Source organism: Strongylocentrotus purpuratus, unplaced genomic scaffold (assembly GCF_000002235.5).
Source record: "Strongylocentrotus purpuratus isolate Spur 01 unplaced genomic scaffold, Spur_5.0 spur5_scaffold_3, whole genome shotgun sequence".
NCBI lineage: Eukaryota > Metazoa > Echinodermata > Echinoidea > Camarodonta > Strongylocentrotidae > Strongylocentrotus > Strongylocentrotus purpuratus.
Genome location: NW_022145609.1, coordinates 10,320,958 through 10,337,378, shown reverse-complemented (window position 1 = coordinate 10,337,378; position 16,421 = coordinate 10,320,958). Strand labels below are relative to the sequence as shown.

The 16,421-nt window shown below is 37.9% G+C and overlaps 1 protein-coding gene across 2 annotated transcripts in view; it reads right to left on the bottom strand.

The window, feature by feature from the left end:
* Positions 1-15,727, bottom strand: part of LOC105440265 (N-lysine methyltransferase KMT5A-like) — a 36,557-nt gene extending 20,830 nt beyond the window's left edge. For both annotated transcript variants that reach the window (XM_030996025.1, XM_030996024.1), the window contains exons 1-3: positions 15,569-15,727; positions 9,292-9,609; positions 5,138-5,181 (exon numbers count right to left, since the gene is read on the bottom strand). In XM_030996025.1, the coding sequence (XP_030851885.1) occupies positions 5,138-5,181; positions 9,292-9,601 (354 nt within the window). In that variant the 5' untranslated portion in view covers positions 9,602-9,609; positions 15,569-15,727. The remainder of the gene's footprint in view (positions 1-5,137; positions 5,182-9,291; positions 9,610-15,568) is intronic.
* Between the last annotated feature and the right edge of the window lie 694 nt (positions 15,728-16,421).

Here is a 16,421-nt window from a genome sequence, read left to right as displayed (position 1 = left end):
TGACCTTTGACCTTAAGCGGATTTCACCCAAAATGAATTATCTGCATCTCGTAGTGTACATTTGGATTAAGTATGATCAAAATCTGCCCAGGGGTTCTCGAGATATCGTGATAAAAAGATTTTTCACACAAATTTCATTGACCTTTGACCCTCGACCTTGGGCAGATTTCACCCAAAATCTAGTCAGTTCAACTACACCTCATGGTGCACACTTGGGCCAAGTATGATCGAAATCCGGCCATAAGTTAATGAGATATTGCGATAACGAGACTTTTCAGGCCAAGTTCATTGACCTTTGACCTTTGACCCTAGGCAGATTTCATCCAAAATCTAATCAGTTCATCTACATCTCATAGTGTACATCTGGGACAAATATGATCAAAATCCGTCAAAGGGTTCTCCAGATATCGCGTTAACGAGACTTTTCAGGCAAAGTTCATTGATCTTTGACCTTTGACCTTAGGCGGATTTCATCCAAAATCTAATCAGTTCATTTACATCTCATGATGTACATCTGGGACAAATATGATCAAAATCCATCAAAGGGTTCTCCAGATATCGCGTTAACGAGATCATCAGTTGAGAACCTCCCTCAAAGTATAGGAACTGGAAACTGACTTTTGGTGGAATTATATTGACCATTAGATTTTGAATTGATTTATTTCGTGATCACATTTATTATACATGTAGTCTAGTTGCTGCAGACCCTTGTACTGCATGTGTGTACTCCAGGTATGTGATGTAATGACATTTTGTCACAAATTACGATCATGTACATATTCATTCTTGCTACATGACACATTGGCGCTAGTGCACTTTCGCACCGGGTGCCTAAAATCCAAATAAAACCACAAAGTACTAATCAAGAACCCACCTCAGTGTCTCTCTGAGGCTGTTGTCCCGTCCTTTCCTCAAAATCATGAATTTTCCGTAAAAATTCACCGCCGTACACTGCACTCACTGTACGGGCGCTGGCGCTTCGGCATTCACTTCTCGCTCGCACAGATCTGTGCGAGCGAGAAGTGAATGCCAAAGTGCCAGTACAGTGAGTGCAGTGTACGGCGGCGAATTTTACGTAAAATTCACAATTTTGAGGAAAGGACGGGACATCAGCCTCAGAGAGACACTGAAACAGGTTTTTGATTACTTTGTGGTTTACTTTTGATGTTATATCATTAAATTAGGCGCCCGGTGCGAAAGTGCACTAGCGCCGACACATTTTATACATCAGCTCTTGTGTAGATTAGTAATCATAGACCATAATACGGAGATTGCCAAAAAAAGTAAACTGAGCCTGACACACAGGCTACAAAGTAGTTAGTATTTTGTGCATTATTTGAATCTTAGATGACTGTTAGCTTTCAAATTTCACAGACATGTCCAACATAACTAGCCTGAGGTTCATGTAAGGTTTTGCTGGATTTGGGGAGGTCTGCAAAAGGGACACCCTACCTTTAATGAAATTTTCACTGTTTTGCATAAGTTTAGTTTTACTCTATAAACCCTTTGCACGCAAATGTTGCAAAATTGCACATTTGTACACTCAAATTCAACAATCGTAATAATTACTTTTCTCCATCACATTTTCACTAGTTAGAGAAGAAAAAAATGGCCTGAGTGCTGAAGTAACATCTACATGTATAACATAATATCCAGTATTATTGGTGCAAAGTTATAAAAACAGAGAAATAAATGGGGGCGAGTTTCATTTTCAAGCTCCACCCTAATTTTGTGGGCAGGCCATTCTCCTATGTCAGCGAGATACATGCATGTAGATGGAAATAAATTTACCAAACTACAATGTTCTGCTTTGATGCTTTTTGACTTTCCTCATTTGATAATCTTTAAACAAAATGTGTATAATTATTCATATCACAGGAAACAAGACAAATACGACTGCGTCTCCTATATGCCTCCGCCCTAAGCTACCCTAAAGGCAATATAGGAAATCGATGAAATTATTACAATGAGACATACTATCACCAAGTTTCCACCCTATATCTCTAGTTGTTCTCGAGATATCGCAATAGCAAGGCTAAAACCTATAATTTCTGAAATTGACCTTTGTGACCTTTGACCCCAATATCAAATCCGATCATCTTCCTATGGTAATTCACACTATCACCAAGTTTGAGCCTTGTAACTCCAGTGATTTTTGAGATATCGCGATGACAAGGCTAATATCTAGGATTTCAGAAATTAACCTCTGTGACCTTTGAACTTGAACATAGTTACTCCAAAATCTAATCAGATTGTCTTCCTATGGTGGTATATACTATCAAGTTTGAAGTTCATATCTCAATTACATGTAGTTCTTGAGATATCGCGATAACGAGGCTAACACCTGGAATTTCATAAGTCGACCTCTGTGACCTTTGACCTAGTTACTCCAAAATCTAATCAGATCGTCTTCCTATGGTGGTATATACTATCATCAAGTTTGAAGTTCATATCTCAATAAGTTCTTGAGATATCGTGATAACGAGGCTAACACCTGGAATTTCATAAGACGACCTCTGTGACCTTTGACCTAGTTGCTCCATAATCTAATCAGATCGTCTTCCTATGGTGATACATACTATCATCAAGTTTGAAGTTCATACCTCTGGTTGTTCTTGAGATATCGCGATAACGAGAAAGCATGACGGACGGACGTACATGTAGGACGGACAACCCGAAAACATGATGCCTCCGGCACCACCTTCGGTGGCAGAGGCATACAAATAATATTTTCTGTATGGGGGTACTTTTCCTTCGTCAATTCCAAATTTAAATTTTGTATTGAACCCAATGGTAATTTACAAATGTACATTGACAAGTCTCATGTTACTGCATTCTTCCACTCTGAGTTTATATACATGTACGTGTACATCCCGAAAGAAATTTCAGGTTTCATATTGTGTTTTATAATCTAGCTGTTTTGATTTTTGTAGATTACTTGAAAAGCTTCATTTCTTTTTCATCTATTTACACCATAAACTCAGTGTGGAAGAATTCATGTAACATGAGACTTGTCAACATTCTACTAACACAAATATCATTACATGGGGCAAGATGAATTTTCAAAGAAAGTTTAGGAGTTTTAGAAGGTGAAGAAAGAAAATAATAAACATATATTGTAAAAATTACATGTATAATGACAGTTAACATACTCTCTGTATGTAAAGGAGCGAATCTGCATCTCGTTCGAACGAGTGAATGGACTTTCACTCGTAATTGAGCTGTAAACCACTCATGTTTGAGTGGCCATGACGATGTTCTCAGTCCCTCAAAAAGCGAGCCAAATCATTGCTCAAAAACGTAAAACGAGTTAAACTGGATTATTCTCACTCGTTTATAACGAGCAAAAGGGAGAGCTAAGTAACATTCTTTCGTAACTAAGCGAGCCCATGGTTTATTTAGTCAAAGACTAGTCCACAAATACTAATTTTTTTTTTCAAACTACATTTATGTAATCAGGTAAAAAAAAATTGTTGCCAATTTGAGGAGTGAAAGCTGATTAATTTAGACCTCAGGAAAGTTCTATACCTCTGTGGGTTAGAAGTAGTTGCGACTGATTCAAATCAAACTCAAGTTTCGATAGATCTTAATTGTGTACTTAAGAGATAATGGGCTGTATGCATAAAAAGTAGCAATTGCTTGTGCTAGCCTTTTACTTGAATCCGTATGCATAAACATAAACAATTGCTTGCAAGCAAATGCTTTTGCTAGCAAGCACAAGCAATTGCTTAATGTCCACAAGCAATTGCTTAAAGATCAAGCATTGCTTAAAAACGTATGCATAAAACGAACCTTTTGCTTGTTCTGATAAGCAATTGCTTACGTTTTTTTAAGCTCCGTCATAGCAGCTTGAGCTCTTGCTTAATCGGGACGTTCGCGGTTAAGCATCATGTTTATGCTCGTTAGAGAAAGACCAAAGTTGTACAGGAGTAGAATAAATCGAGAAGAAATTGCTCCCGAGACCTATCGGAAACTATTCCGTTTCGACAAAGAGAACGTTGAGTGGTTAGCACACAGGTTCATACCTGAACATGATGAAAAACGGGTGTGTGTATTTGGGTGTGCGCTTGTGTGTGCATGTATCGGTGTTTTTTTTTCATTTTGTTCTGAAATATGTCATCCTGGAATGTTATACTGCCATGTCAGGAAAGGCTACCCCACACGCATGACATTTGAATACACTACTAGTATGCGAAACCCGCCTTTGTTCTCCCATGAATGATGTTCGAACCGGCGTGACGTCGCTAATGTTGAGATCGTAAGCAATTGCTTGCTGGAGGCAAGCAAAAGGTTTGAGCACAAGCAAAATGTTATGCATACGGATTTAAGCAATTGCTTGAGCTTGATCTTTTGCTTGACAAGCAATTGCTTGTGCTTGAAGCAATTGCTTGCAAGCAATTGCTACTTTTTATGCATACGGCCCAATGAGATCAATTTAGATTTGAGTTTGATTTGAATTGATTGCAACTCTTTGTAAGATGGACCCCTGGCTTGTTACTTTGGTCCTTGCGCAAAAGCACAAAATTTACAATGCAATGCGCAAATGATACTTAGATGGCGTCATGAAAATATAAGTCCATACTTTGATGATCTCATAAAGAGGTACTTGTGTTATTAAAGTCAATGTACATGTGTGATGACAGGGCATCATACCATCAGAAACCTTACAGATTTTTGTCCTTCATATAATATACAGGTAGTGTATTTTGACAACAAAAAACAGCCTACCATATCCATAAAAATCTGTTGGTGAACTTTCCATGGCAATACATTTTGTGAAATTTTCCAGCTTTTTTATGATGTGCAAGTATTGCAACTAAAATTCAGCCTTCACTACTGTAGCATGTAAATGAAACAGAATGGGCAGCAGGGAGTTGTTGTATGAATTTCCATCCCTTTTTATGGTAAATACCCAAGGAGCGCTTAATTACTCTCCCACAAAGTGATTAAGGAGAGTTGTACATGTACATGTAGGAGAGCTATCGCTCTCACTGACTCACTCCCCATTGTAATCCAGTCCCTTGTGAAAGATTTCAAAATTTTCAGTTGAAGCAAATAATTACAACATTGATGAGGTCCCCCAGTGATGAGGTACTAAGTGGAGTAAGTGTAAATGGACTAATGTTAAAATGCTCACCTGCCTTCCAATTTGTGCCTCTGTCATCTTTTCTGGTCTTTCGGCTGAAAGTAAAATATGTACCGGTATGTAAAATGCAAGTTGAATAGGCACTAATTCCTGGTTGTACATGTATACAACATTTTTTTTTTAAAGCAAGTCACAATGAGACAACGCCTGTAATTACATGTACTACCACGATTTCCAATTTTCACTAAAAAAATTAAAAATTAAAACAAACTAAAAGACCATGTTAAACCAGTAACGGTACTTGCAGAAGACTATCAAGTCAACCATATTAAACTTTGAACAAACTTGACCCTAGAAAGCCGAGTTATTTGAACCCATCTTATGGCGGGGGGGGGGGGGGCCCGGGGGAAGGGGGGGGGGGGGGGAGATCTCGGCCGTCAACCAATTGCGATGAAAATTGGCACGCACGTTGCCCAAGACGTAATCTACACATTTGCATAGTCAATTGGTCCAAAAAAGTTAATTTTTAATCATAAATAAATTAAGCTAATTTTGCATAAAATCATAATTATGCTCTAATTCATTCAATAAATCTCCAAAACTGCTAAATTTTGGTTTTAGATACTTTTGTAGGATTCTGATCAAATGTACAAGTTTTTTGGTATCATTTTTTTTTCTTATGTATTTCTTATGTATTTCTTTGTTTTTTTTTATTAAATATGTTGGCTGCACTATTACGATCATGAACAGCAAGAAATTAATTTTAATCAGTAAAAGCAAAAATAATCATACATTTAATGCATTTTGGCTGGAACACAATTTGTATTGGAATTCTAGGCCTACCCGGTACATGAAATCACGTTTTTGAGCAATTTTCGGTCTGACATGAAAGTATGAAATGCTGCGTAACTTCGGAACCGGGTACCCGGATATCAGTGCGCGAGGCTTGAAAGTAAAAAGTCATGAAACATCATGTCAGCTGCTTTGCGTGTTGCGAACATATTGCGCGAATATGTCCTCATATTGTTCCAATTACATAAGAATAAACATGTGCCTGATATGTTTATGTTCCGTGTATGGGGTGTATTATTTCCGATGAAATTAAGAGTAAAGATCCGATGGGGATCGTCAAAAAAGAGGCCACCACTTGCCATGCCCGCCGCGCGGAGCTATGGGCGAGACAGCCGAGCGCGATTTGCGTGTGTACAGCGGGTGTGTCGTTACTGCATTTGTTTTCCATGTGTTTGCCGCGTAGCCATAATGCAGTCTCTGGTCGGAGATCGATATAATTTCACTGTTTAATTGCAAAATTTCCAGTCTTCAAATTAATTTTATGACAAATCCTTTTGTTCATGCGAGTTTATTAGGGTATGCTTTCATATCATTGTGCAATGGAAGCGAACTATTACAAAAAATTTGGGGGTCTCCCCAGAAACTTGATTTGGGCTTTAATACATGTATGTATATATATATTCAATCTTTTAACCCTTTGCCTTCTGAATTGTTTATTTAGGCTCAATACAGGGATCACTTGGTTCCCGTAGCCAACGGATTAAAATAATTTTCAAGTGTAATTGCAAGTTCTACATATAGAAAGGGCACTTGACATGCCCCAACATATAACAAAGCATGAATAAATTGAATAAGTTAAAAGGCAAAATGTGTATCTTAATCCTAAAAAGACTACCAGACTATTTTGAAGGTATTGATAGCCTCAATCAATAGTGTGCTTTCGTTTTGGACGACGGAGCCTTCTGCGACGGTAAATAAAATATTGACCCATCTGCGCATGCTCAAATCTGCATGTTCGTCCGTCGTCCAAAATCTATGACGGTATTCGGGGTATTTTACCGTCGTGCCGACGACGACAACGTATAGCAAGGTCTAACAGTATGAGGCCGTGCATGGTACCTTGCTTTTAATAGAAAATCAAGGAATAACATAAGGAAAAGAGAGAAAAACAATGAATAACATAAGGAATTAGAGAGAAAAACTATGAATAACATAAGGAATTAGAGAGAAAAACAATGAATAACATAAGGAATTAGAGAGTAAAACAATGAATAACATAAGAAAAAGAGGGAAAACCAATGAATAACATAAGAAAAGAGAAAAACAATGAATAACATAAGGAAAAAAGGGAAAACCAATGAATAACATAAGGAATAGAGGGAAAAACAATGAATAACATAAGGAAAGTGAAAGAAAACAATGAATAACATAAGGAAAGAGAGAAAAACAATGAATAACACAAGGAAAAGAGGGAAACACAATGAATAACATAAGGAAAGGGAGAAAAACAATGAATTACATAAGGAAAAGAGAGAAAAACAATGGATAACATAAGGAATAGAGAAAAAAACAATGAATAACATAAGGAAAAGAAGGAAAACAATGAATAACCACTTGACTGCGACTCACTAATTTCCCATTTTACCCCGCGCACAGTGGGCCAGAATGAGACCAAAGTGCGCCAAAAACAATTAGTGAATATGTGTAACGATTCCAACAATCTGGAGAACCTAATCTGTACACTTCCAACTAGAGCAACGGGTATTGTTGGACTGGACTGCGGGCATGCTCCGCGTGCACTCATGTGTCCCATCCCATCTATTGTGTCTATTGTACTTATTGTTCGCTGCTTTGACGAATGGCTCAGAATGCTCAAAAACTGTGAAAACATTGCTTAGGAAAATGGCGTATAACTCAAAAGTATGCGGATATATGCAGCTAAATTTTACATGACAGAAAGCCAAGACTCTGATCATGAGGCCAATATATCAGTTTACGTGGGACTAGGTGGGAATCAAAACTTATTCATTGCACTGTTCAAGAAAATGTAATTTCATAGTATGTTCTTGGGGTTTATATCTAATTAGTTATGCAAATTTATGCATTTCAAGCCATTGAAACAGGACATATTTCAGAATGTGTTGTTACTAGAAGCCACACAGATTTATAGCCTAATCTGTCAAAAAATTTAGCTAGAATTACGTATGCGCCAAAAAGTAAAAAGTTTCTAGTTTTGGTCCAAATCTGACATAAATTTCAACTTCAAGATAATTTTTAGTATACTCAGTCCGTTTCAGAAAGAAATATTGGAAATAGATATTGTCCAATATTTTATCTTTCATATGCATGCAAGAAAAGTAGAAAAAATTTCACTCGCCAAACTGACTTTTGGCGCAGTTTGGGGTCTCCCTGGCCCACTGTGCCGCGGTGCTCCAATGCAATTTCCCATATAGGCAACACACACACTTTCACCAAAATGCATTTAGTGGGACGGCTTGTAATTATTGGAATCAAATCTATCATTTTCAATTCAAAATCACTCCCCTAAATTCATTATCACATCGCCACACTCGTCCGATGCTGCACTAAAATCATCCTTACTGCAATCATCAAAAGTCTCATCCATTATCACTGTTTTTTCAGAGAAATTGCATCTATCGACAACCATCGAAAACCACCGTGAACGCCATTTTGTACAAAAAGTATGTTGGCTGAAGTTTTCACCCAAAAGATTTGCTTTTTTCAGAAGCTAGAGTGCCATAAATTTTATAGCATTAGCGCCATCTGTTGGCCACATTATAGAGGCTGAATTTGATGTGCTATAAGCCTAGGGGTACAAGGCATTGCGGAGTGCCGTTGCCTACAACAAGACAATGCATGAACACGTCATATGACGTGCTCAGCACAGAACGGCAAAACGGAGAGCACATCATATGACGTGCTCCGCAGCCAAGTGGTTAAGGAAAGGGAGAAAAACAATGAATAACATAAGGAATAGAGAGAAAAACAATGAATAACGAGGGAATAGGGTCAATTCGTCGCCGTCCTGAAAAACGAAACAAGTTTTAGGGAGGATGGACACGTTGCACGCCCGACGGTAAAGTCACTTTTTTTATCCATCGTAGAATGCTCCGTCGTCCAAAACGAAAGCACACTAATATCTCGACCATGACAAAGCCAATCAACATTTTGCCCTGATTTTAAGAACTGTGGAAAGGCAAATTCATCGTTATTTTTTTTAATGTTAATGGGCAATTCAAGCATGACGGATGGGACATCCAACCCTCACTTTTGTGTATCTTGGCCTCATATTTTGAATTTTATGTCGCAGTATTGCTTTCATTACGATAAAAAAAATCAGAAAATGTGGTTAACATTTCTGCAATAAAATTCTTCATTTTTATTTTACGTACCAATTTTTGATGCCTCAAGTTGACGGGCTCGCTCATCCAACATCCTTGCAAAAGATTCCACTTCTGAGTCAGAAACCAATGACTCTTCATCATCGCTGTTGGTCTGCTCAACTGCAGTATGTGCTTTGCTCTGTGTTGACATATAGATATTTTTTTTCAGCTCAGGAAGCATCTGCAAGCCTGGTAGCTCTGCATCATCTACATGTACATGCACGTTGTTAGTCTGTCCATCTGCAGCCAGTGAATTGCTCTGTTTAGATGCTTTTTTGAGACCGAGAGCTAGCATCTGTCCCCCTCGAGAACTATACATTTTAGATACTTAAGATAAAAGGAAGGATAAAATTAGTAGGTAATAAATAGAAAACTACATGTACTGTAGTGATGCCAATACTCTGCCTAGCGTGTGAACTCGGCCAGGTAACCCAAATTGGTTCAGTGACGGCGCGTTGTGCTACCCACGCGTAGCGCATGACAGCCAGGGCATAGCGCACAGCGTTAGCACAACAAATACGCTAACAATGTGTGAGTGAGCAGCACAGCGCGCTGTCACTGAACCAAGGCAGGTGAGCTGGCCAAGTTCACCCGCCAGGCTGAGTATTGGCATTACTACGGTATTTTCATTTTAATAGAGGGAGTGATGTGATAATAAACAAGACAAATTTGACTGCATCTCCTATGCCTCTACCCTAAACTACCCTAAATGCAGTATAGGAAAATGGATGGAATTATTACAATGATGAGACATACATGTACTATCACCAAGTTTGAACCCCATATCTCTATTGGTTCTTGAGATATTACAATGGTAAGGCTAAAACCTGTAATTTCAAAAATTGACCTCTGTGACCTTTGACCGTTGACCACAAAATCTAATCAAATCATCTTCTTATGGTGATACACGCTATCACCAAGTTTGAGCCTCATAACTCCAGTGGTTTTCGAGGTATCGCGATAAGGCTAATATCAAGGATTTCAGAAATTGACCTCTGTGACCTTTGAACTGAAACCTAGTTACTCCAAAATCTAATCAGATCATCTTTATGTGGTGGTATATATTATTACCAAGCCAAGTTTGAAGTTCATATCTCAAGTAGATCTTGAGATATATCGCGATAACGAGGCCAACACCTGGAATTCCATAAGTCGACCTCTGCGACCTTTCACCTTTGACCTTGTTACTCCAAAATCTAATCAGATCCTCTTCCTATGGTGGTACATACTATCATCAAGTTTGAAGTTCATACCTCAAGTGTTTTTTGAGATATCGTGATAACGAGAAAGCAGGACGGAAGGACGGACGGACGGACAACCCGAAAACATGATGCCTCCAGCACCACCTTCGGTGGCGGAGGCATAAAAATAGAAAGGGGTGGCAGCTCAACAAGGAAATCTTTACAGTAAAGTGGGGAACGGACAGAGAACTGGCGCATGTGTTGCATCACTTGCATGTATTTTTTTTTGTTTTGTTTTTAATAGAATACTTTAACTCATGCTTTTTATCCAAAATCAAGAGAAAACGATGATACTTACATTTGTATCATGACATTGCCAGTGGTATATTAATAAAAATTGGTACATGACTTTAAATTATAGGTGTCAAAATCTATGTTTTGGCTGTTGTTGTTTTTTGTCTAATTCTTGGATGATAAAAACAGGGCTGTTTCATGGATTTTCGGGGTCAAACACTGCAGCTTACCAAATGTATATACATAAATTAAAAATTGAGCAAGTGTCACAGGAAACTAGGTCTGAATATATTAAATTTAAAACTAGGCTAGTACTAGGTGGGATATTCCAGCTTTAACACTGGAGTAAGTAAAGTAGACTGCCTGAGATTTGATCGCTAGTTAGCCAATTATATTTCCTGGGTAAATCCTGGCCCCGAAATTCCATAAATCATGTCTAAAGTTTGAATATATGCGTGCAAAATGAGTTAGTGCGGCGACATAGGTACCTGTAAGTCAAGTTTTGCCGTATCAAAATGACATGCCTGTCTTAAATGGTGAAAAAACATTGTTTTTGTAAATATTTTTGTGAGATTTTTTGCATTAATGTTTATAAGAATATGAAAAAAGGCATGACAGTGATATTTTTGGACATAAATATTTACCTTATATTGAAATTTAGGTAGACATTTAAGGTGCGCAGACGTCACATAGGGCCCCCTGTAATACAGACAGCTGGTATCCAGACAAAATTGGCAATTTCAAGAACTTTGCAAGCAATATTATATTTCATAATTTGTTTGACTTTGACTTTGACAATTATTGCAAAGCACGGATATTCACAATTATCTGTGCTAGTATTTCTAACTTAGATCTAGCCATAGCCATAGACCCTACACAGTGACTTTTTGTGACTTTTGTAGTGACTAACGCGACGGTGTCCATTTTCCTTTGACAAAATCAAACGGTACATTAAGCTACGCACCAGTTTTAATACAGTAAATGAATGTAATTTTTTTTTGTCTGTTTCAATGTTGTGAATTCATGATGATTTCATGAAATGATGAAAATACAGTACACAAATGATTTTCCCCCAAAGTTTTTGTGATATCTTCGATAGACTTGTTGTTTTCTAATCTATCCCAAACATTGAGCGCATAGAACGCGTATTAAGGAGTGCGTAGCTTAATGTACCACGTAGCTTAAGGTACCATCACCATATGGTGGGGGTACCAAAAGCTACGCGGGTCCTAAAGCTACGCACACCATATAATACGCGCTACTGTATGCAGTGCGTAGCTTAAAGACCCGCGTAGCTTTTGGTCCCCCCATCATACATAGGATTAGGAGATTTCTTTCTATGGGAGACTGCATGTGTCAATCTCCTCAGCAAAATCACTGGCTGGAATGCCAAAACAATCTTATTTTTAATTAAATGCCAAAGAAGTTACAAGAGATTCAATCTGAAAAGATTGTGATGGAAAAGGATATTGAATCGTACTTTATTATTAGGTAGTCTAGGTTTTATCCCCAATTTTGCTGGTAGTCTGGACACTCTATCCTCATCAGGCACCCAATTCAGCGGCAGAAAGCAATAAAAGCATTGGTAAGTTTGAAATATTATATTAATATGAGTACTTTTTAGGACTTGAATACGTACATTATGTTACCAAGTTATAACCTATGCAGTAAATGCAAATATACAGGGTTTTTTTTAGTAAAATAGTAGCCAAAAGATTACCACGCTGCGAACCTTTTTAGTCGCAGGTGTGGTATATACGGTATAAAAGTTTTAAAATATCATTGTGGCAAAATGCGTTTTTTTTCCCCCATTACTTTAGCCGTAATATTGATGAAAAGTGAAAAAAGGTCTCAGGAGGCAGGCCCCTGGACGGTCTCACGAGGGAGGCCGGAGGCAATGAGACCCATGCCTGCAGGGGCCGGAGGCGGTCCGCCTACTTTAAACTAGAAGTTGTAATGTTGCTGCCACTGTGATTCTAGTCACACCTGCAGCCCTAAGTGCAATATAAGGGGGTATTGCATTGTATATGGAGTTGTGCACTATCTGAGGACTGTACAGTACTCAGCTTGAATGAACTATTGGATAAAATCCTTTTTTTACTATTCAAATGTTATTGCCAAGTCGTGTTTTTTCAACCTTATGTTTATTTGGTACTAATTTAATAAGAATATTATTTTGGATTAGTGAAATCAAATAGACTCTACAGATAAGTAGTAATTTTGAGGCAAAGTTTTAATTGACCAGAGGCAAATTTTTACTGTTGGGCGAATGGTATTGGTTGCAGGTGTGATTCAAGACCGATAAATTTGTCTCCTTCAGGGTCTTTTTAAACAAATTCTGACATTAATGGCTGACCCATTCTAGAGACAGATCGCTACGTATGCCAGCGCTATGCGGGCCTCCTGTTCGAAAAAAATCAGGCCGGAAAAGGTGCATTTTAGCTAAAAATAAATCTGCTTCCAGTTGGGTGAAAATCTAGTCATTTTCCACTCGTGTACGAGTCCCACTCGCGTCAACTAGCGAACGGGAAGCTGCCTGCAGTACCCGAAGTTTCGGCAGTGAACGTGATCGCGGGCTGGCAGTAGGCCCGCATAGCGCTGGCATACGTAGCGATCTGTCTCTAGAATGGGTCAGCCATAAATGTCAGAATTTGTTAAAGAAAGACCCTGATTCCTGAAAGAGACAAATTTATCGGTCTAGAGACTAGATCTAGAACTTGTGTGATTCTACTTCTAGTCCAATAAAGCAGAAAAGGAAGCAAATGCCTGGTAATGGTAAATAGTCCTTTGTCGTGACCTTTACCTTGCGTTGTGTAGTTGTTTGGATCATCCTCAGAGACTCAGATTCAGAAGCATGCCATTAAATTTTGCATTTGAAAAACTCAGAATGATCTTATTAATTTGAAAATTTAAGATAGCTTTGGCCTTTTGCCTTTGCCTTTTGCATGGACTGGTTTATATTTTACGTACCGGTAGATCTATTCTAGTCTAGATCTCTAGATCTATCTCTCATCTAATTACAGTACTGCCACTAAGGGGGAATGTACAGTTTAGCAGATGAGATCTAGAGTGACGTAGGAGGCGGGGCCTCCGTTACTAAGGCTCTATATAGAAGCGATTTCAGCCCGAAGGGCTGAAATCGCTAGAGAGCGTTTTGGGGCCCCAAAAAGTCGAAAATCGGGTTCCCCGTCAAAAAGTAGTTTAGTAACCTACTTGTAGGTTGTTTTTAAAAATTAGAGCAAAAAACCGTCGATCTGCCAAAATAATCGGCAAAAACTAAAGTAAACAAAAATACGGAACTATTTTCATGACGTCAGCTTGGAAGAAGAATCTAGCTGGAAATTATTGAAGTATTGAAAAACATGCACTGCCACTGCGCATGTCAAGCATGAACTAGCTAGCTCTTGCGCGTAGTTAAGTGTGTGAACTGTGCAATGCATTATCACGTACGCAGCGCTGAGCGCTTATGCACACAATATATAATACACAAGACGTAGACTAGACAAACGCGAATTTTTAACAGCTGTAGACTCTAGCCTAGGTTTTCTTAGCCATCTAGATCATCAAATCGGATTTGGATTATCAAAAAAAGGTAAGCAGTATCTTGAATATAGGTCTTAGCCTTAGCTAGACTAGTTTTATAGTGATTTAATCCTAAAATCAGGGGGTAAACCCCCCAGACCCCCCTCGGCATTGATGCAATTTTTTTACAAATCGCCGACGACGCTGTTATGGCTGCTAACTAGATCATGTTAAGCCCCATATTATACAGTCCAGTACCTCGGCCAGACTAGCTACATGCGCATTAATATCTACCTTAGCAACGTTACGTCACATCCTTTTTGATCGCCGAGTGGCTATCCGCTAAACTGTGCTAGTACAATTAATTAATAACATATTAATTTTGTCCCATTAGTCTAGAAGATCTAGTCTAGCCTACATAGATTCTACATAATTTTTTACCGTCTGCCATCTGGCTCACATCTACGAGGTAAATGGTTCATATGAACCATTTACAAACCGTTAGTGTATTTTTATAGATATAGACCTAGACCTAGATCTATGTCATAGCGCCACCTAGATCTATAGATGCACATACATGCCAACATTTGAAAATCATAAATCTGTACAAATTATGCTATTTTCCAAAAAAAGAGGAACAATCCTAACTCTCCTATTCAATGCTACCTACAGACAAATTTGTGTACAGGAAGAGGAACACCTGCATTAAAATGATAATTATCTTCTCCCAAAAAGAGGAATGTTCCTCTTTAATCTGAACAGTTAGCATGTATGGATGCATCGAATATAGAGTTGTGTTTTACAAAAGTTCATTTATGAACTTTAGCTTGAGTAAACTTTGTGATTAAATGTTTTGTTAATAGACTAGATCTAGAGTCTAGGCCTAGACTCTAGATCTAGGCCTATTCAAATGAGATTGCTAAGTCATCTATCTAGATCTAACTACTTTATGAATATTTAGAACTGTTTCAACATGAATATTATTTTGAATTAGCCTAGAATCTAGTGAGAACAAAAAGAGATGGATCATAATTTTCAAGAAAATTTCCAATGATCAGAAGGCAACTAGACTCTAGATCTAGTTACCATTGGCCGAATGGTAATGGTCCCTTGTGTGATCTGGCTTTCAATTTTTCCTGTGCAAGATATCTTGTTACAACATAAAATTAAGTGTATGGGACTAAGCTAAGCTATGCGTCTATTCGTAGCCGCACGGAAAGTCCGAAACTACTCAAAATTCGAATCTTTATTTGAATCATATGCATGATTTACACATGAAAACTACTTACCCAGGGCAGAATGAAACACCGGATTTCAAAATTCCGCTAAACTTTCCACTAAATATGCTTCATTTTACTAAGCACGAAGGTTTTATCTGGTCAAAACAAATATTATCGCTATTTTTCGTCAGCGCTGTTTATTGAATTTCGTACGGTACGATAGCTTAGGCCTATATCGATATCCAGACGCGCGCGCATGTTCGATCGTCCGAAAACGCACGAATAATCATAATTTCCTGGAGCTCTAAACTGGTCAATTTACAGGGGTAAAATTTTCGAAAAACTGAAAAAATCCACCGAATGAGATAAAAATCTCCAGATAGGAAAAACAAGAGTCCCAAAATATGTTAGTAAAGAGATAATAAAGATATAATCCCAAGTTCAGGTAGATTCGCTAGATTTGTCTCTTCCCCTTAGAGCTGACTTTTAGACGACGCAAGATATAACGATGCCAATTCTCCCAAGGGTTTAACACCCCTGTCATGGAGAGATTATGATTCAATCTAAATGTCGATTTCAGTAGGTGATAAAGTCCCGTTTATAGCCTTGATTGAGTCTCTAAACAGCTGGGATCGTACCAAAACTGCTATGCAAAACGTTGCAGGCAAGGTAATTATTCCCCCTAACTAGACATTCCCCGTAAGCCACAGTTTCGAAGCATAGAAATTGCCCGCAAGTCGCAGTTAAGGTTATAATAATAATAATAATAATAATAATAATAATAATAATAATAATAATAATAATAATAATAATAATAATAATAATAATAATAATAATAATAATAATAATAATAACAACAACAACAACAACAACAACAACAACAACAACAACAACAATAATAATAATAATAATAATAATAATA